Source organism: Chlorocebus sabaeus, chromosome 25 (genome assembly GCF_047675955.1).
Source record: "Chlorocebus sabaeus isolate Y175 chromosome 25, mChlSab1.0.hap1, whole genome shotgun sequence".
Classification (NCBI taxonomy): domain Eukaryota; kingdom Metazoa; phylum Chordata; class Mammalia; order Primates; family Cercopithecidae; genus Chlorocebus; species Chlorocebus sabaeus.
Window position 1 is genome coordinate 63,778,947 of NC_132928.1, and position 21,509 is coordinate 63,800,455.

Sequence of the window (21,509 nt, forward strand, 5' to 3'; positions counted from 1 at the left end):
TAACAAACTTCTATTCCTGTAGCACTTTGGGAGGCTGAGGTGGGCAGATCACGAGGTCAAGAGATCAAGACCATCAAGGCCAATATCGTGAAACCCCGTCTCTACTACAAATACAAAAATTAGCTGGGTGTGATGGTGCACGCCTGTAATCCCAGCTACTCGGGAGGCTGAGGCAGGAGAATCGCTTGAACCAGGAGGCGGAGGTTGCAGTTTGCTGAGATGGTGCCACTGCACTCTGGCCTGGGTGACAGAGCGAGACTCCATCACAAAAAAAAAAACAAACAAACAACTATCAGAAGTTTTCTCAGATTTGCTGCTGGTTTAAGGTCTCATGCATGTTCAACTTCATATAATTAAATGACTTACAAGATATAAAAGATTTTCTGGCCAGAGGCGGTGGCTTACGCCTGTAATCCCAGCACTTTGGGAGGCCAAGGCAGGCAGATCGCCTGAGGTCAGGAGTTGGAGACCAGCCTGGCCAAAATGGTGAATCCCCATCTTGACTAAAAATACAAAAATTAGCCAGGCATGGTGGCACACACCTGTAATCCCAGCTACTTGGGAGGCTGAGGCAGGAGAATCACTTGAACCCGGGAGGCGAAGGTTCCAGTGAGCTGAGATTGTACCACTGCACTCCAGTCTGGGCGACACAGCAAGACTCTGTCTCAAAAAATGTAAATAAATATTAAACATTTCTCATTTTTAATTTCTAATACAGTAAATATTAATAACTATAGGCTACATAAATGCAAAGTTTTTAGGGTCCTAAATAATTTGTCAGTATATAAAGGGGTCTTGATACCAAAAGAATTGAGAATCACTAATTTAAGAAAAAATTTATGAGAATAATCTAGGCTCTTCCTTACATCGTGGCACATCAGGTTCATGTGTATTTTTATCATGTCACCCTCTCTTTGTTTTTCAGAGATCAGAGACTTAAAGCTCTATTTCTGTCCCAGATTCTTCTTTAGAAGTAAGAAACTTGTCAGTCTTCCAAAAATAACAATTCTTTGGGTTTTTTTTTCTTTTAGATTTGATGGTAGAGTGGTGGCAAAGCTTCCTTTTACCCCTCTTTCTTACATCCAAGGACTGTCTCATCGAAATCTGCTGGGCGACGACACCACAGACTGTTCCTTCATTTTCCTGTATATTCTCTGTACTATGTCGATTCGACAGGTGAGTGATCACATCTACCATTTAATATGTATATTTTTCCTTGCTGTCATACCAATTAGCTTTTACTTTTATAATACTAGAAATGTTTACTCATTGTTACTGAGTTCTTTCAGTTGCTCATTTTAGAATTTCAGTGTATCTTCCAAAAGCCATTTTAAATGGCTGTAGGTCTAGATGACTGATCCTTAGGGATGAGAAGCAGGGATAAAACCAAACATGGATTCCACATCCCATTCTTAGAGCTCTCAGGCTCCTTCTTTATTACAACTGCCTAAAGCTACAAAAGTAGAGAGTGAGTTTGGTCTTCCCAGAATCATTTCTTCATTATATACCAGCACCGTTTAGCAGCTCAGGAGCACAAGTAAGTTTAACAATGTGATAATTCTAGGTTATTCGCAGTAGAGAGAAAGTTTAGGTTATAGAATTTACATTTGGCCAACTTGGTAATTTGACATTCATAGTGAAAAAGAGTGAGAACTAAGGAAGTAAAAGGGTTATGAAGGCCCGTAAGAGAGCTATAACATTCGATTAGTGGGGAAAGGTTCAGGCAGAAAGGTTTAGAGAATGAAGTGGCTTTTGAGATGGAACTATGAAAGTGAAAGGGTGGCGGGGTGCTGTGGCTCATGCCTGTAATTCCAGCACTTTGGTAGGCTGAGGCGTGAGGATCACTTGAGCTCAGGAATTTGAGACCAGCCTAGGCAACATTATGAGACTCCATCTCTACAAAAAATTTAACAATTAGCTGGGTATGGTGGCATGTGCCTGTAGTCCCAGCTACCCAAGGTGGGAAGGTCACAAAAGCCTGGGAATTTGAGCTTGCAGTGAGACTTGATTACATCACTGGACTTTAGTCTGGGCAGCAGAGTGAGACCCTGTCTCAAAAAAAAAAAAAAAAAAAAGATAATTAAGGTCTCTGGCTGAATAATTCTTTATTTTAAGGCATTATTCAGTTTCTGAACATACTGCCATTTGGCAGGCTTTGTAGTGGAAAGGTTTGCACATGCAGTAAATAGGAACATAACATTTTCAGTATTTGTTACACAAGTGATTCTCTTTTTCTCCCCTCCTTCTGAATACTGTCTGTGGCAGAAGAGTTTTTGTTGCCCTGTGTATTAGTTTGTTCTTGCATAGCTATAAAGAAATACCTGAGACTGGGTAATTTATAAAGACAAGAGGTTTAATTGGCTTATGGCTCTGCAGGCTGGTACAGGAAGCATGATGCTAGCATCTGCTCAACTTCTGGGGAGGTCTCAGGAAACTTAGAATCATGGAGGAATGCAGAAGGGGAGCAGGCATGTCACATGGCCAGAGTAGGAACAAGAGAGAGAGGAGGGAGATACTACACACTTTTAAACAACCAGATCTCGTGAGAACTCACTATCACAAGAACAGTACCAAGGGGGATGGTGCTAAACCACACAATTTGACATAAGATTTGGGTGGGGACACAGATTCAAACCATTATCACCCTGGCATGTGAGAATCAATGGGAAATTGAATTATAGTTCATGGCTCACCAAGATCTTTGTCATTGTGTTGCTTAATATTTTTTCTCAATTCATATCCCATCATATCCCCACAAATACAGCACTTTGCCCATTCTGGCTTGCTTAATAGTTTTCATGTTACACTCACTCAGATGTACTTTTTGCTTCTGTTTTTCCTTATTTCTGAATGCCTCCCTCTTCTTCTTTTTAAATGCAATCAAGTTTCAAGGCTTCCTTTTCTGGCACATATTTTCTGGCACTTACTGCATTGTGAAGGTTAGCTATAAGAGGAGCATGACTAAAATACAGAAATACCAAAGACTATTATAATAGTCTAGCAAAAAATCATTATGTTATAAACTATAACAGTGAAGAGAGGGATGAAAAGGATGGGATAAGATTGAGAAATAAATAGAAGGGGAAACCAGCTGAACTTACTGATTTAATATGAAGGAGAAAGGAAGAACTAAGATGACTTTCAGGTTTCTGATTTGGTGACCAAATGGGGACTAGTTGCACTAAGAGGTTGGGAATAGAAGAAAGAAGAGTATGTTGGTTAGAAGACACGCTGAGTTTGAAGTGTTTGTTGAATAGCTAAATGATTATGTCCACCAATAAGTTGTACTCTTGCTTAGCTGAGGTATATACTTAAATTTTTGAAATGGCCTCTGTAATAGAGCTGCCTTAGCTCATTTTCTGTTGCTGTAACAGTATACCACAGCCTGGCTAATTTATAAAGACAATTTAGCTCACAGTTCTGCAGGAAGTCCAAGAGCATGGTGCTGGCATCTGCTGAGGGCCTTCCTGCTGCATCATAACGTGGTAGAGGACATCACATGGTGAGAGGGCAAAAGCGAGAACCAGAGAGAGCTCACTTTTATAGCAAAGCCACTCGTGATAAGGAACCCACTCCCGTGATGATGACATTAATCTATTCATGAGGGCAGAGGGATTAAACTTCCACCACATGAACTTTTCAGGGACACATTCAGACCATAGCAGGAGTTTATCCTAGTGAAAGCTAAGGTAATGACAACACAGATCTCTCTTGGTTTAGCACAGATCCTATGATCTCTGTGGAATATTGCTCTTTAATTTGTTAAGTCTCAAATTTTAAAATTGTGGCTTGGGTTGATACCTTAATAAAACATGATGTAACGCGCCAGGCGCGGTGGCTCACACCTGTAATCCCAGCACTTTGGGAGGCCGAGGTGGGTGGATCATGAGGTCAGGAGATTGAGACCATCCTGGCTAACACTGTGAAACCCTGTCTCTACTAAAAAAATACCAAAAAAAAATTAGCCAGGTGTAGTGGCGGGCGCCTGTAGTCCTAGGTACTTGGGAGACTGAGGCAGGAGAATGGTGTGAACCTGGAGGCAGAGCTTGCAGGGAGCCGAGATCGTGCCACTGCACTCCAGCCTGGGCGACAGAGCGAGACTGTCTCAAAATAAATAAATAAATAAATAAAATAAAAAAACCACAATGTATATATTTCACTTTAAGCAACAAAGAGCAATTCTGAGTTTATTTTTGTTGTTGTTGTGAGACAGAATGTCACTCTGTCACCCAGGCTGGAGTGCAATGGCTCGATCTCGGCTCACTGAAACCTCTGCCTCCTAGGTTCAAGTGATTCTCCTGCCTCAGCCTCCTGAGTAGCTGGGATTACAGGCTCCCACCATCACACCTGGCTAATTTTTGCATTTTTAATAGAGACAGGGTTTCGCCATGTTGGCCAGGCTGGTCTGAACTCCTGACCTCAGGTGATCCACCCACCTGGGCCTCCCAAAGTGCTAAGCACCTGGCAGCTTTCCATTCTTAAGTGTTCTTGGCATAGGAAACATGGAGGCATGAACGTTTGTAATGGATCTAGGGACTACTGAATCTAGAGCTGTTGGTGAGATGTAACAGGAAGTGAACCTTGTCACTGAGAAGGATTGCCCGAATCTTTACCTTACGATATAGCATGAAGCAATTTCATTTTTCTTTCTTGTGCTTTTCATAGTATAAGTGTGCTGGTGACAAATTCTCTTACTCTTCATTTATCTGAAAATATCTTTATTTTATCTTCATTCTTGAAGGATATTTTCACTGGAGATAGAATTCTGGGTTGGCTTTTTTGTTTGTTTTAACCTTTAAGCATTTTAAGTGCCTTTCTCCTATTTTCTGGCCTCCATTGTTTCTGAAAAGTTCTTCATATCTTTGTGTCCTCGTAAGTAATGTCACTTTTCTCTAGCTACTTTCAGATTTTCTCTTTGAGATTGGTTCTCAGAAATTTGACTATGATGTGCCTAGGGTATTTTTTAAAAGTTTTTCCTGCTAAGACTTACAGTTTTCATTAAATGTAGGGAAATTTCAATCATTATTTCTTTAACTATTTTCTGCCTCATTCTCTCTCTCTTCTTCTTCTGGAACACCAGTTGCTTATATATTAGTCATTTTTGGTATTATCCAACAGAACACTGAAGCTACATTGAATTTTTTTTACTCTTGTTTTTTTCTGTTCTTCAGATGGGATAGTTTCTGTTGATCTGTCTTCAAGTTCATAGACTCCTCTAATCTGTGTTAACCCTAAGCCCACCCAACAATTTTTGAATTTTAGGTATTATATTTTTCAGTTTCAGAATTTTTGCTTTATTTGGCATTCTTCCTGAGATTTCTTGTTTGTTAATATATTATGAGCCATATTTTATGTCCATAATTATTTAGCTGCTTTAAAAACCTTGTCTGCTACGCTGGGTGTGGTGGCTCATGCCTGTTCAGCATTTAGGAAGCTGAGGCAGGGGGCTCACTTGAGCCCAAGTGATAACAGGGCAAAATCTCGTCTCTACAAAAAATACAAAAATTAGCCGGGCACAGTGGCATGTACCTGTAGTCCCAGCTGCTGGGCTATGGAGGCTTAAGTGGGAGGATTGCTTGAGCCCTGGAGGTCAGGTTTGAGGTAAGCTGTGATCACGCCTTTGCATTCCTGCCTGGGTGGCAGAACGAAACCCTGTCTGGAAAACAAAACAAAAAAACCTTTTGTGCTAATTCCAGCATTTGGAATTTGGACTCCATTGCCTGTTCTTTTTTTTTTTTTTTTTTTTTTGAGATGGAGTCTTCCTCTTCTCGCCCAGGCTGGAGTGCAGTGGCACGATCTCAGCTCACTGCAACCTTGACCTCCCAGTTCAAGTGATTCTCCTGTCTCAGCCTCCTGAGTAGCTGAGACTGCAGGTGCCCGCCACCATGCCAGGCTAATTTTGTATTTTTAGTGGAGACCAGGTTTTACCATGTTGGTCAGGCTGGCTGATCTCAAATACCTGACCTCAGGTGATCCACCTGCCTCGGCCTCCCAAAGTGCTGGGATTACAGGCGTAAGCCCCCGCGCCCAGCCTGTTCTCTTAAGTAACAGTATATTTTCCAGTTTCTTGATATATCTAGTAATTTTGGATCACATCCTGGATAATGTAAATGATAGGTTGAAGAGATTCTGGATTCTTTTATTCTTTGGAAGAAGTGTTGATATTTTTGTTTAGGCAGGCAGTTAACCTGGCATTTGTCTTAGTCTATTACGGCTACTGTAACAAAATACCACAAACAATAGAAATTGATTTCTTACTCTTCCAGAGGCTGGGAAGTCCAAAATCAAGGCAAATTCAGTGTCTGGTGAGTGCCTGTTTCCTGCCTGCTTCATAGAGAGTGCCTTCTGTCTGCATCCTCACATGGTGGAAGGCACAGGGCAGCTCTCTGGTACCTTTTTTTAAAGAGGACATTAATCCCATTAAAGAGGGCAGAACCCTCGTGACCTAATCACCTCCCAAAGGCTCCACCTTCTAACACCTTGGTAGTTTGGATTCAACATATGCATTTGTAAGGGACACGAACATTCAAACCATAGCAGCACTCAAACTCCAAACTCTCCTTTGTGGTAGATGGCAGCTGAAGTCTCAGGTCAGTTATTTTAGTCTTAACTGGGCTGCTTATAGGCTGCCTTGCAAGTAGTTTAAAAATTAAGCAGAGCCAGGCGCAGTGGCTCATGCCTGTAATCTCAGCATTTTGGGAGGCCGAGGTGGGTAGATCACTTGAGGTCAGGAGTTCGAGATCAACATTGCCAACATGGTGAAACCCCATCTCTACCAAAAATACAAAAATTAGCCGGGCTTGGTGGTGCACGTCTGTAATCCCAGCTACTCAGGAGGCTGAGGCATGAGAATCGCTTGAAACTGGGAGGCAGAGGTTGCAGTGAGCTGAGTTTGCGCCACTGCACTCCAGCCTGGGTGACAGCAAGATTCTGTCTCAAAAAAAAAAAAAAAAATTAAGCAGAGATTTGGGGGCAGAGTTTATACGCAAAATTTGAGGCTCCTGTTTCGTTGTCTCTCTGTTTTCCAGGATTCTTTCTCTATTTTCAGTAGCTGTGGTTTTCCTGAACCTTGCTTTTTGGTTCTTCGAACCAGTAAGACTGTAGTTTATTCTGAGTTTTAGACAATCTTCACAGTGCTGACTGGGGTTATTCCCTCCATTATGAGATTTCCAAAAAATAAAACATTTTGTCTCTGCACTAAACTAAAATTCAGAATATTCTCTTTGATTGATCCTCAAAGAAGGAGCTAAAAGAGATCTAGGGACATTTTCATTGGAAAGATAGGGGAGAAAGAGAAAGAGGAAAGGAAGGAGGAAGTGAGAGGGAGAGAAAGAGATTGTCATTTAATCCCCTGACCCCAGCAGAAAAGACCTTTATTACAGAGGGCCTTTGGTCAACCTAAGACAGAAAATATTCATTCATCATTACAAAGGAAGTGACATTACTCTAGTGCAGATTTGATGTGCTTACCTTTCAGAATGTTTATTTCTACTTTGTAATATAGTTAAGAAGGACCCAGAAGGGAGCTTCAGTTTTCTACCTTATTTTATTTGTTTTCTGTATTGGGCTTTTTTACATCACATTTTATTTTTCAAAAAGCTTCTTTTAATCTCTGTGAATTGTGTGCAAAAAAAAAAAAAAAAAAAGATGGGCCGAGTGCGGTGGCTCACACCTGTAATCCCAGCACTTTGGGAGGTGGAGGCAGGTGAATCATGAGGTCGGAAGTTCAAGACTAGCCTGGCCAAGATGGTGAAACCTTGTCTCTACTAAAAATACAAAATTAGCCGGGCATGGTGGCAGGCGCCTGTAATCCCAGCTACTCGGAAGGCTGAGGAAGAGAATTGCTTGAACTCGGGAGGTGGAGGTTGCGGTGAGCCGAGATCGCACCACTGCACTCCAGCCTGGACGACAAAGTGAGACTTCATCTCAAAAAAAAAAAAAAGAATAGAAATTTATTTTAAAAGTTAAAAAATAAAAGAGTTGTTAAAGGCTTTAAGGGTCTGAAAATGATTGATCTAATCAACCCTCTTTTTTTAACAGTAAGGAAATTGACACTTGGTAAAATGAAAAGATCATTCCTGTTGTTTTATTGTCTAGTTTGTCAGCACTATAACCCAAGTTTTCTGATTGCTAACCCAATAATATTTCAGTGATATCAAGCTTGTACTGTCGGGTTTTTTTTAGTAAATATTTAAGCTCTACATTATTTTTCTGAAATAGTCTAGTTAGATATAATGTGAGAGCCCTGGTGATATTGAAAAGGGTCGTTTTGAGGTGATTAGATTTTATACAGAGCTTTGTTGATACAGTAAAGATCATATTACGGGAATTAATGAGATATTGTGATTAATTGGAAGTGAAGACTGGTTGCCAGATGTCAGAGAAACTAACAGAGTGAACTGAGGATTGCCATAGGTGTGTTATTTTAGCTAAATGACTAAGGAATGACATTTCACAGAATGTGTTTATCGCCATTGACCTGAGTCGTCCCAAAATATCCAGTTAACAACCAACAACTTCCTTTTCTTGATCACTGGTTCTTAATCTTTGTAAAGAGGAAAGAACACAAATCCTGTGGTGGTATTTTTCTGGTTTTCCTGCCAATAGAAGACACAATTACAGGAAGATGTTTTTCCTTTGTTTTTCTCTTCTGGGTATACACTCTTCATTTGTTACCCTGTTACACAGGACTGGACAGGAATTCAAAATAATTGTTTTATATTTTTCCAAAACTTGATTGCATCTTACTATATTTTGCATTTGTATTTTCTTTCATAGCATCTTTATTATATATTAAAACGCCTAACTTTTAGCTAAATGCATATTTCTTTTTTTTGTTTGTTTGTTTTGAGATGGAGTCTTGCTCTGTCACCCAGGTTGGAGTGCAGTGGCACGATCTCCTACAACCTCTGCCTCCTGGGTTTCAAATGAGTCTCCAGCCTCAGCCTCCCAAGTAGCTAGGATTACAGGCGCATGTAGAGATAGGTTTCATCATGTTGGCCAGGCTGGTCTCGAACTCCTGACCCCAGATGATCCACCCGCCTTGACGTCCCAAAGTGCTGGGATTACAGGCGTGAGCTACCAGTCCTGGCCTAAATGCATATTTCTAAACTAGATATTGCTAATTAACAAGGCCTGAAAACTTGACCTCAAGAAAGAAAGAAAAATTGAGAGATTATAGGAAAGCAGTCAGGTTAAGTTTAATGGATGAGATTGTTGAAAGATGTAATGAGATAATATTTACAAAAGTGCCTGTTGTACAGTGTGATATTCAGTGAGTATTTATTGAATTACAGCCTGATAGTTGGTATCTTATTTTTCTTATCTGCATGCAAGGATAATAATGTCCACTTCATTAAGTTGTGAGGATTTAAATGAGAACATACATATAAAGTGCTTAGAACAATGCCTTGCAGAGTGTAAGTACTCAGGAACTGTTAACCTTTATTATTGTTGTTATTCTTTTTTTTTCGCTTCATACTATGACCTTCACTTTAAAATAGCACCCACAAGAATATTTTTCTTTATTTTAAAAGTATTCCACTTAGCAGTATTTCAAAAAGTTGGGCAAGGCAAGGTATGAGAAAAAGTATACAACTATTATTAATACAACTATTATCTTACTATATATTCTTAAATACTTTATATTCCTTTTTATAGACCTTATTTTTTAGAACAGTTTTAGGTTCACAGCAAAATTGAGTGGAAGGTACAGAGATTTCACATATATGCCTTGCCCCCACATATGCATAGCACACCCCTCTATCAACTTTCTCCACCAGAGTGGTACATTTGTTATTATTGATTAATCTACGCTGACATATCATTATTACCCCCAAATCCATAGTTTATATTAGGGTCCATTCTTTGCATTGTACATTCTATGGGTTTTTTGCATAGCAACTATATTTTATATGTGCATGGGTATACACATATATGTGTGTGTGTGTATGTTTATGTGTATGTGTGTATATATATATATATAGAGAGAGAGAAAGCATTTGTTCATTTAACAACATAATTGTGATTTTAAAAAAATAGGCCTGTTACACGATTTTTTATTCCTTTTTTTTTTTTTTTTACTTCTTTATGTGACTTTCTTATTCCTAAGGTAACAGTCTGTTACAGAGGGGTGGCTTAATAAAGGAAAACTGCACTTTGAGTTGTATCAGTTCACTTTCTGACTTGTAACCTCTCCCTACATCAACTTTCTCATCTCAACAGCAGGGATAACTAAGGACTACTATCTAGTCCTTAGAACTGTTTGCAAACTTTAAAGTGTGTAGAAATGTAGGATGTTACTACTATAGAGATGTTAGTGACCTCTGGTCCTTTTACCTGTGGCTCTTGCATCTTGAGACCATCACTTAGTTCCTACAAAGATTTTACTGATGGGAAAGCAGGGGAAATCTATCTGAGAAAAATAGAAGACCTAGGTTTCACCTGTGAGACTATAGGAATTTAAACAGATTAGTTTAGAATTTCACTAAAGGATAAAATTTCATGCAGTAAATGCAGAGCGTTTGTGTTAAAATACAAATACTTGCGTAATGTAACACCGATACATTTAATTTAGTGTTCCCAAAATGGGTCTGTGGCAAGAGCCACAAGGAAAGGAAAGTATAGAGTTGCCTGAATTTCCATGTACTTTGACTGTGGCTACTGAGGTGTCTCATTTTTAACACTTTTTTGTTGCTGCTGTTGCTATTTGAGATATTCCCGTCTAGAGCAGTGGCTTACCCTCAGTAGTCATTTAAATATTTTGAGTTAGTAAATGAAATTCAACAGACTACCAGTTCAGTTTCTCATTTCTTCAAAATATTATTTATTTTTTATTTTTTTAATCATCTTCTTTAAATCACAGTAAACCTATAAAGGGCATCCAACATTTTTATGTTGGTTTTTAATCTCTAAAGTTATAAGGACTCATCTATTTGACCCTTCAGAATAACTGAGCAAGAATCCCTTGTGTATTTTTTCTAGGCTATATTACTGTATTTGTTAACTAGACAAATATGTTTATCAGCAGCTAATTCTGTATGTCTTACTATTTCAAATTTTATCTTTAAAGCAATTTCCCTTAATGCCTAGTTTAGTGCTAAATACATTGTAGGTGCTCAGGAAATACTTATTAATTAACTAAAGAAATTGCAAATTAGTGACATCATTTGGTCTTTTTACTGCTTTGTGTAATGGGTTTTTTGGAGGTGAGCTTTAAGGAGCTATTTTTATTATAAAAGTAATGTAGGCCGGGTATGGTGGCTCACACCTGTAATCCCAGCACTTTGGGAGGCCGAGACGGGTGGACCACGAAGTCAAGAGATCGAGACTATCCTGGCCAACATAGTGAAACCCTGTCTCTACTAAAAACACAAAAAATTAGCTGGGCATGGTGGTGCACGCCTGCTACTTGGGAGGCTGAGGCAGGAGGATCGCTTGAACCCGGGAGGCGGAGGTTGCAGTGAGCCAAGATCGCACCACTGCACTCCAGCCTGGCAACAGAGTGAGACTCTGCCTCAAAAAAAAAAAAAAAAAAAAAAAAAAAGATAATGCAAAGTAGACCAGGCATGGTGGCCCAACCCGATAATCCTAGCACTTTGGGAGGCTGAGGTGAGCGGATCACTGGAGCCCAAGAGTTTGAGACCAGCGTGGCCAACATGGCAAAACCCCGACTCTACTAAAAATACAAAAATTAACTGGGTATGGTGGCATGCCTATAGTCCCAGCTCCTCGGAAGGCTGAGGTGGGAAGAATGCTTGAGCCCGGGAAGTGGAGGTTGCAATGAGCTGTGACCACACCACTGCACTGCAGCCTGGGTGACAGAGCAAAACCACGTCTCAGAAAAAGAAATACAAAGTCACATCATTTTCCATCTTTACTAAGGAGAAATATCCTAATGTACTAACGATTGATTTTTTTCTTCACCTGTTTCAGATGTCAAAGCATGAGCTATAGTATTGTGGAATGTATGTATTGAAATATTTTATGGTAAATATAATTTAGATGAGTCCTTAAAGTTATGTCCTCCATATTTAAACATTCTGTTGTATTCTAACAGTGTTACCTCAATACACACTCTTATCCATAATAGTCATCATTCTTCATGATGAAGGATTGAGGGTGTGTATGCTTGCAGAGAAGCCTGGGTATGGATATTCTCATAGTATCCAGTAGGTACTCAGTAACTACTGGATGAATAGTTTAGTGCATGTAAACCTGCCTACCACAGAATGGAGTTTGTTCTGAAGAGCAAAACTTTAACATAGAAACTACTGTGTAAGAGAATCCATTAGATTTAGGGTCAAAACACAATAGGTTTAAATTCTAACTGTGCTCTTAATTTAGCTTTGTAATTCTGGATAAGCCATCCATCATACCTTTCTGAGTTTTAGTTTCTTCAGATATAAAATGAAGGAATTGGGCAAGAATAATCAGGATCTCTAAGGTTTTTTTCCTCTTATAAAACGCTACATTGGCTGGACGCAGTAGCTCATGCCCATAATCCCAGCACTTTGGGAGGCTGAGGCGGGCGGATCACTTGAGGTCAGGAGTTTGAGACCAGCCTGGCCGATATGGTGAAACCTTGTCTTTACTAAAAATACAAAAATCAGCTGGGCGTGGTGGTGCATGCCTGTAATCCCAGCTACTTGGGAGGCTGGGGCAGGAGAATTGCTTGAACCCGGGAGGCGGAGGTCGCAGTGAGCTGAGATCATGCCATTGCACCCCAGCCTGGGCGACAAGAGCCAGACTCCATCTTAAAAAAAAAAAAGCGGGGGAGGGGGGAGGGGTTTTGGCCAGGCATGGTGGCTCACGCCTGTAATCCCAGCACTTTAGGAGGCTGAGGCAGGCAGATCACCTGAGGTCAAGAGTTCAAGACCAGCCTGGCCAATTGAACTTTAGTAGAGATGAAACCCCATCTCTACTAAAAAAAAATACAAAAATTAGCTGGGCATGGTGGCAGGCGCCTGTAATCCCAGCTACTCAGGAGGCTGAGGCAGGGAGAATCGCTTGACCCAGGAGGCAGAGGTTACTGTGAGCCGAGATCGCGCCACTGCACTCTAGCCTGGATGACAGAGTGAGACTCCGCCTCAAAAAAAAAAAAAAAACCAAAACACTATTATGAGAACGAAATACATTTTAAAAAACTGAATAAAAGTGAGTTTCTTAAAAAATTGCATTAGATGTAAATGAAACAATGGAAAAAGATGGGGGGTGCTGAAAATTTAAGAGAATTCTGAACTCAGAGTGCTTTGCAGGTTTCTAAGTACTTTCAACACTGTAAAGAAACTGAAACTGATTTTTTAGACAGAATCTCACTCTGCTGCCCAGGCTGGAGTACAGTGGTGCAATCTTGGCTCATGCAGCCTTTCCTCCTGGGTTCAAGGGACTCTCATGCCTCACCCTCCCGAGTAGCTGGGACTACAGGCGTACGCCACAACACTCAGCTAATTATTTTGTGTTTTTAGTATAGATGGGGTTTTACCATCCTGTCCAAGCTGGTCTTGAACTCCTGGCCTCAAGTGATCTACCTGCCTTGGCCTCCCAAAGTGCTGGTATTACAGGCGTGAGCCACCACACCTGGCCGAAACTGAAAATTATAGACAGTGCAGTAATGACAAATCCAGCCAGCAGATCCATACTCAAAGAAAATGCCCATAAGAAATAGCTAATGAATATTCTTCATATGCTTCTTGTTAAAAAGATTATCTCCTTTTATCATTGTCTGCTTGAAAAAAATCAACCCCTTTCATTAGTAGACCAAGGTCTCATCAGGTAAGGAAGGCTTTTACTGTTCTGTGATTTCCATTACATTGTAGGCCTTTTTAAAATTAACATAGTGATAATCATCCTATTGCAGGTCATAATGATACCTTTAATCTATATGAGTTTCCTTTGCCTGAGAGCTACATAAAATACATCTTCTGTATATTTGATATTAAAACCCTATCCTTACTCTGTTTTCTTCACAGAACATTCAGAAGATTCTCGGCCTTGCCCCTTCACGAGCCGCCACCAAGCAGGCAGGTGGATTTCTTGGCCCACCACCTCCTTCTGGGAAGTTCTCCTGAACTCAAGCAGAACTCTTTATTTTCTATCATTCTTTCTAGACACACGCACATCAGACTGGCAAATGTTTTTCAGCAAGAGCCACAGGTAGCCTTACTACTTGGGCCTCTTTCTAGTTTCGAATTATTTCTAGGCCTTTTGGGTATGATTAGAGTGAAAATGGCACCCAGCAAACTTGATAGTGCTTTTGGTCCTAGATGATTTTTATCAAATAAGTGGATTGATTAGTTAAGTTCAGGTGATGTTTATGTAATGAAAACCAAATAGCATCCTTCTTGTTTCATTTACCTAAGTATTTTCTGTGGGACCGACTCTCAAGGCCCTGTGTATGCCCTGCGAGTTGCTCTCTAAGCGCCTTTAGAGATTTAGAAGAAAAATTTAGTTTGTATAACCCTTAATTGTAACTGTTTGTTTTGTTGTTGTTTTGTTTCAAGCCAAATATATGACATAAGATCAATAAAGAGGCCAAATTTTTAGCTATTTTATGTACAAGGAGAGATCTGTTTCATTTTGTTTTGCCATATTTCTAGATGTAAGTTTTAGCATGGGCCAGGAAGGACTAAAATAAAAGTTTTTAAAGTACTGTAGTTTTTGCCATACTTGACTCATATACTCAAAATACAGACTTGTCCTAGTGTAGGAATTGGAAAGCAAGAGTGGAAAGGAACGTAATAACTCGTGGGAGTTTAAAAATGAGGGTCTTGGCAAGTAACACTGATGTCTGAAAAAAAAATTAAATATAAATAAATAAATAAAAATAAGGGTCCTCAGCTGTTCTCTTCATATCCTCTTACAGTCTCTCAGATTCTTGTGGGGACACTCTTAGATCCCCCTTGGAGGCAAGGTTATGGTTATATGTTATTAATCTTGCAGAGCTTCCTTTTAGTCACAATAGCCTTCAGTTTCTGCCATGCCCCTTCATAAAGGAGGAGGATGTTTGTACCATGATCCTCCCCTATAATCTATGGAATTAGGAGTCCTGTGTGGAGTCTTATCAATAAATATGCACATTCATCAAATGTCTACTTAAATGTGAGTATTCTACCAGTAAGAAAAAAATACATAATTTTCAAAGCAATCATTGTTAAACCAGCAGTAAGCTTCTTTCTTATCAGCACTGTAAAGTCCAGAAGACAGTGGAAAAATATCTTCAAAGTGCTGAGGAAAATAAGTGTCAACTTAGAATTTTATGCACAATATTGGAGGCAAAATAAAGACATGTTTAGACATATAAAACTAAGAGAATTGAATTATTAAAGGTTATATTTCAAGGACAAAAAAGAAGAGTCTGCCCAAGGCAAAGGTAAGGGATACAAGAAACAGTGGTCAACAGAGAAATAAAATATATGGATGTATATATGGATAAATTTGAGTGTTTTATGGATTATCTAAGTTAAGGATTATCCCAAGACAACTCTACAAGGTAATTACTGTTCTTACTTTCATTTACCAGATGAGGAAACTGGGGCAGGGGAGGTTAGTAACTTGCTCCGCATCACAGAGCTATTGAGTGGCAGTCAGGATTGGAATTCAACCAGTGTAAAGCCGAACAGTCCAGGCTGTCAAGCTCTCTATTGCAGCCTCCTCATAGGTATGTGGTGATTCTCTTCTCATCACCTCATCTCCTCAACTAGAGCTCTCTAAAGTTGGACTTTGTCTTTTTTTTTCTCCTTTTTACAAAGTAGTCAACATGGGTGGGAACACAGCAGGAGCTCAAAGCAGATGAAAGGGAACAGAAGTCCCTATTTTGAGACTACTTTTATCAGAATGATGTCTGATAATGGATGGTGATGACTTTTAATGGTCTTTTCTCCATATCATTGACCACTCTAAGCAAATTAATAATTTGAATGATAATGAAGAAAATTATGCTTATAATAACAATAATGACAAATACGAAATATCTAAAATAAAACATGAAACCATCCTCAGAATTCTGCCATCACCTTTTTAAAGTGAGAATGTATAGCACACTCTATCACTCATACCCTGAGGCTTTGAAGTTGGTGCTTTCTAATCAGATTTCTTATGGACCAGGTTTTCATATACAAATTATGTTTCCATGCTAAAGAATAAATAAGAGGGAGAAGTTAAAAAGGAGAGATTACATCTATTCACCCTATATCATTAAAAAATTCTTTTAAATTTTTTTCTGAACTATTCTGCTTATGAATATTCACTCTATTCTTAAAAGCACAATAACAAAGATATATTACAGAGGAAGTAAACCTGTCACAACAATTAAATTTAAGGAGTTATTAAGGGCTACTGTAGCCTCACAATTCGTTTTTTAAAAATTTCTTGTCCTGAAGAAATTTCAAGACTAGTTATTTGGATGACACTCTAGGTCCACAGCATCACCAGATCACTGGAGATGACATTTCAAGACAGGCCTCTGAACCTCTCTCATAACACATAATTTGGTTATTTTCCCTATGTAAGAGATGGATTGTCTCCTGTCTAGGGGAAAAAAAACAGCCGTTACTAATATCTGCATTAGTCTACTCAGGTTGCAATCATAATATGCTAAAGTGGTAAACTTTTAAAAATGATGGTAAACCTGAGTTTATTAACAGGTTACATTCTAAAAGCTAAGCTAGTTTGGAAATTGGAAAACAAATATGTGTAGGTATTCATATGCCCTTGACCAGACTGGACCTCTTTCTTCCCAGGTAAGTCATTCTCTCCAATGGGGCCAGTTATTTAAAATGACATCAGACAATTGATAGAGCATCTAGATCTCCCTTACTTCTTAAACAAAAGCATTTTGCCACAAACTAGTATGGAGTAGGTTTTTTTCAGACTATTTATACTTATTTTATGTATTTCAATACTGCCCTTTAAGTAAAAGTACTATATACTTTCTCTTCTTTCGGATTAATTCTGCTTAAGTCACAATCTTTTGTTTTAATTTATTCTGGTTTGAGTTTTAAAAAAATTTTAGAATAAAAAAATCTCAAAAATATACTATTTTATATATATATATATATATATATATATATATATAGAGAGAGAGAGAGAGAGAGAGAGGAATGAATAAAGAACACCTAGGTAACCCATCCTCCACCTTTGACAATTATTGGCTCCTAGCTAATTTGTGTCATCTGTAACCGCACCTGCTTTTGCCCTTTCTGTATTATTTGGAAGCAAATCTTATCATCTGTAAGTATTTTAGGGCTTTAAAAAATATGTATAATCTTAATACCATTTTTACACCTAAGAAAATGGACAATTTCTTAATATTATATGTTGTCTATAGATGTAAAAAGTTTTGGCAGTTTTTTGGAACAAGGAACCAAATAAGGTACTGAATATTGCAGCTGGCTGATATGCATCCTACATTTCTTCTATTGTTGTGGTCCTCAAACTAGAGTGTATCAGAATCACTAGAGCCTTGTTCAAATACAAACTGCTGGGCCCCACTCCAGATGTGGTGATCTGTAAGTCTGCTGTGGAGTCTGGGAATTTGCATCTCTAACAAATTCCCAGGTGATGCTGAAGCTGCAGGTTTGGGTTCACTCACTTACTGGTTTATCAGCATCTCTCTGCCCTCTTGCAATATATTTGTTGAAGAAGTGTTGTTCACAAATTCCCAGGTGATGCTGAAGCTGCAGGTTTGGGTTCACTCACTTACTGGTTTATCAGCATCTCTCTGCCCTCTTGCAATATATTTGTTGAAGAAGTGTTGTTCACTTTGTAGAGTTTTTCTTAGTTTGGATTTTGGTGATTGCATGCTGGTTTTTTCATACTATTGGTTGTCTCTGTAATGTGAGCAGTTTTTGATCTATTAATTAATGAGGTATTAAAAACGATGGTATTCTAGTTCTAGTATTCCTTCATTTATGACCTAAAATGCCTGTAGATAGAAACTTCCCCTCATCTACGTTTTGGGAGAAAATTAAGAATAAATGCTTAACTCCTTGGTCTTCAAAATAATGAGTTGTTTATTAATATCCTCCAATAGTGAATAATTAATGTGTGTGTAATTATCTATTCATGCATTTAAATATATTTGGTGTACTTCAGTCCACTGAAGCTATTTCTCTTATGAATGCTCAAATTGGCCCATTTTTGGCCAGTGAGAGCCTCTTTCATTTGGCTCCTGAGTCTATTTGCATGCCCCTCATTGTCATTGGTAGCATCCTTGCTAAGTGATATAACAAGATGTTCTAAGGCTCATCTTGTGTATTTCCTGCATGACTTGAAAACAATTTCTCCAAAGAGGCTTGTTTCCTCTTTACTGGAAAATGGCATTTGGCGACTGCGATCAGAGCACTAGGAATGTTGAGACTGGGTTTTTAGGTTTCTAGGCCTTTCTGTGGACTAACATCGATATTATTTGTTGTTGTTTTAATATAAAATACAGCATGAAGTTATACTGATACTCAGGGCTACAGAATTTTTACTTAATTTCTTTGGTCTGTGTCTCCTTTATCAAACTATACTGAGAATTCCAATTTGCGGCACCCGGCTGATATAATTAGAATATTACACAATTATTCATTAGTGTAAGCTAAGAATATACACTCAGAAGTCTCAGAATATTAACATAAACATTACCAACAATATAGTTAATGAAAATAGGTTAAGTTTTGTTTTTGTGGGGTAGAGGACAGGGAAGATTGTGTAAGGTATAGCACACTGTGAGTTCACAGTCCAAATACTGAGATTTCAAGTTATCTGGAATGATTTCTTTAAGGTTATTGCCAGCAGAATATACATTTACATTTGTTTCCAACTTTTAGAGATTTCTCTTTTACCTTATATAGCATTTTGATGGGGTTCTAGGCTTTGCACAAAAAAGCATATTTAAGCTATAAAGCAGAGATTAACACTTGTCTTATGGGTTTAACCCCAGTCATAAGCCCCATAATTTGTGAAAAGATGGGCAGGTAAAATTGTTACTAGAAACAATTTAATTTTTAGCTAATAGTGGAGCTGGCAGGGACATGCTCTGCAGTGACATTGCCCCCTTAACACTTCACACTTGTTGGCTAAAGGGAGGAGACCTACTGGGAAGAGAATACCATGTGGGGATGTCACCAACACTGACTCAGATCCTTATCACTGTCCCCTTAATTTTTCTGCAATAGCCTACCAGGTAGTCTCCTTTATTCTAGTTCTCCTGACTCCAATTCACCCTCCATCTTGCTGTGGGAATGATTTTTTTTTTTTTTTTTGAGACAGAGGCTCACCCTGTCACCCAGGCTGGAGTGCAGTGAGGTGATCTCGGCTCACTGCAACCTCCGCCTCCCGGGTTCAAGTGATTCGCCTGCCTCAGCCTCCCGAGTAGCTGGGACTACAGGCGCCCACCACCATGCCCAGCTAATTTTTGTATTTCTAGTAGAAACGGGGTTTTACCATGATAGTCAGGATGGTCTCCTCGATCTCCTGACCTCATGATCTGCCCGCCTTCGCCTCCCAAAGTGCTGGGATTACAGGTATAAGCCACCACGCCTGCCTGCCCCACTATATCTTGTCCTCTAGCTAAGCAGATTTCTTAAATTCTGCATTTTTCATGTTCTTTTTATTTTTATTAAAATAGAGATGAGGTCTCATTATGTTGCCCAGGATGGTCTTGAACTCCTGGGCTCAAGTGATCCTCCCACCTCAGCCTCCCAAAGTGCTAGGATTACAGGCATGAGCCACAGTGCTCAGCCTTTCATGTTCTTTTTGGATTTTACTACCTTTGTTTTCTCAGACTGAAATGTACTTTCTCTTATTTGCCTGATTTTCTTCTCCTACTTTTCCTACTTAGCATCACCTTTTACATGGTTGAGTTAGATTTCTCCTCCCTGTATTTCTGTTAGAGCCTTTCATATATGAGTCATTCATTTAAAAATGGACAATTAACTTTCTAAGCTTCAATAGCCTCATCTGGAAAATGGAGTTAATAACTCAGTCAAAGCTCCCTTATCTGATCTCCACTTATCTGAGTCTTCAGATGGATCCTCCCAGTTCCCTGTGAAAAGCTTGATGACCAGCATCCACATCACACTGAACGCTGTCAACCATGCTTGGCCAACACAGTGAGACCAGCCTGGCCAACACAGTGAAACCCCATCTCTACTAAAAATACAAAAAATAAGCTGTCAATTGTGTAACATAATTTATCCTACTTATTGTAATTAAATACATGGACTAAATATGTTAAGTTTTGAAATATGAATACAAAAGAAGGATTACTTCTGTGAAAATTAAGCTGAATGACTTGGAATAACAATAAAAAAAGTTGCTAAAAATAATTGCCATTGGAGAAATACAAAGACTAATAAAAGTAACAAAAAATTTAGAAAGATTCAGCATTGTTTCTTAATGTTTTAATTCATGCTCCACTTTAAAGAAACCAAAACTGGAAATCAGAGGTGATGGGTTTCATTTTGGTTTATGCCGAAAAAAAAACAGTATTTCAATCAGTAGACTCATACTCAAGGAAAAGGCCTTGGCCCTACATCAACAGTGAACAAGTATATATTTGTATGTTTTAAGTTAAAATAAACATGTCTAAAGTATGTGTATATGTATTTTTTCATAACTGTAATTAACATTTTAGATTAACCTACAAATTGCTGGTTCTAATCATGTCAGATAAATAGGTTTTTACCTCATAGTGTTCTTGATGGATTCTGTAAAGCAATTGATACTATGCCTGGCATATTGAAGGCATTTGCTCTTCAAACACAGGAATCCTATGAGGGAGATAGGATATCTTTTTATTATTTCCACTTTATGGTGACAAATCATGATTTATCCAAGATCATACACCAGTAAGTAACAGAACCAGGAAGAACCCAGATCCTTAGTTTTCAGGGTCCACACTCTTTCTACTGCAGCACCCAGTAGGGCTGTCTCCATTGGGGCTACAACGTAAAACTGCTTAACTTGAATCCTATCTGGACCTGTTACCCTACATGCAAAAGATCTTCAAAATGTCTTTACATAAGACGAGTCGGGGTCTTCAGAGTATCATTTAGATGATTATCACTGTCTCTATTCCATTTTTTGACAAAGCTTTCCCACATTACTCTCATTGTCTAAATAATATATTTTAACAAGACTTTTTGAATCTTAGAAGAAATTTAAAAATTATTACACCATCACTAGATGAATCGGGAAGAGGATAAACTTCTTAAGTAAGTCTACTTAAGCCTACTAAGAGATGATATTTCAAGTTTCAAATGGCCTTCTGCAGATGGAGGCTAAGCACATTTTAAAACCCAGAAACTTATATTTGGCTCCAAAATTCATCTGGCTTCTCAGGAATCCTTAAATATAATGTTTTTTTAAATACAAAAGTGATTTTTGGGTTTATAGCTATTTCAGCCATTTGCTGAACGGTCAATTGGATCTTAAACAGAGGTCATACATATCAAGAAAGTAGAAAAAGTCTGAAAGCTTGATCTGGTGACAAATTGTTCCATTCTAGAGAAAATTTTACATTT

General features: G+C 38.7%; 2 protein-coding genes across 5 annotated transcripts in view; one reads left to right on the forward strand and one right to left on the reverse strand.

Annotated features, from left to right (window-relative positions):
• The window catches only part of TMCO1 (transmembrane and coiled-coil domains 1), a 40,029-nt gene extending 25,379 nt beyond the window's left edge, over window positions 1–14,650 (forward strand). Inside the window, exons 6-7 of the mRNA XM_007989695.3 lie at window positions 1,032–1,176; window positions 13,971–14,650. Coding sequence (XP_007987886.1) covers window positions 1,032–1,176; window positions 13,971–14,069 — 244 coding nt within the window. The 3' untranslated portion in view covers window positions 14,070–14,650. The remainder of the gene's footprint in view (window positions 1–1,031; window positions 1,177–13,970) is intronic.
• A 2,710-nt stretch (window positions 14,651–17,360) lies between these two features.
• Window positions 17,361–21,509, reverse strand: part of LOC103230677 (large ribosomal subunit protein uL11-like) — a 30,481-nt gene continuing 26,332 nt past the window's right edge. For all 4 annotated transcript variants that reach the window (XR_005236182.2, XR_005236180.2, XR_012091300.1 and 1 more), the window contains 2 exons: window positions 20,672–20,756; window positions 17,361–17,828 (listed from right to left, as the gene is read on the reverse strand). The gene's annotated coding sequence lies outside the window, so the exon portion shown is untranslated. The remainder of the gene's footprint in view (window positions 17,829–20,671; window positions 20,757–21,509) is intronic.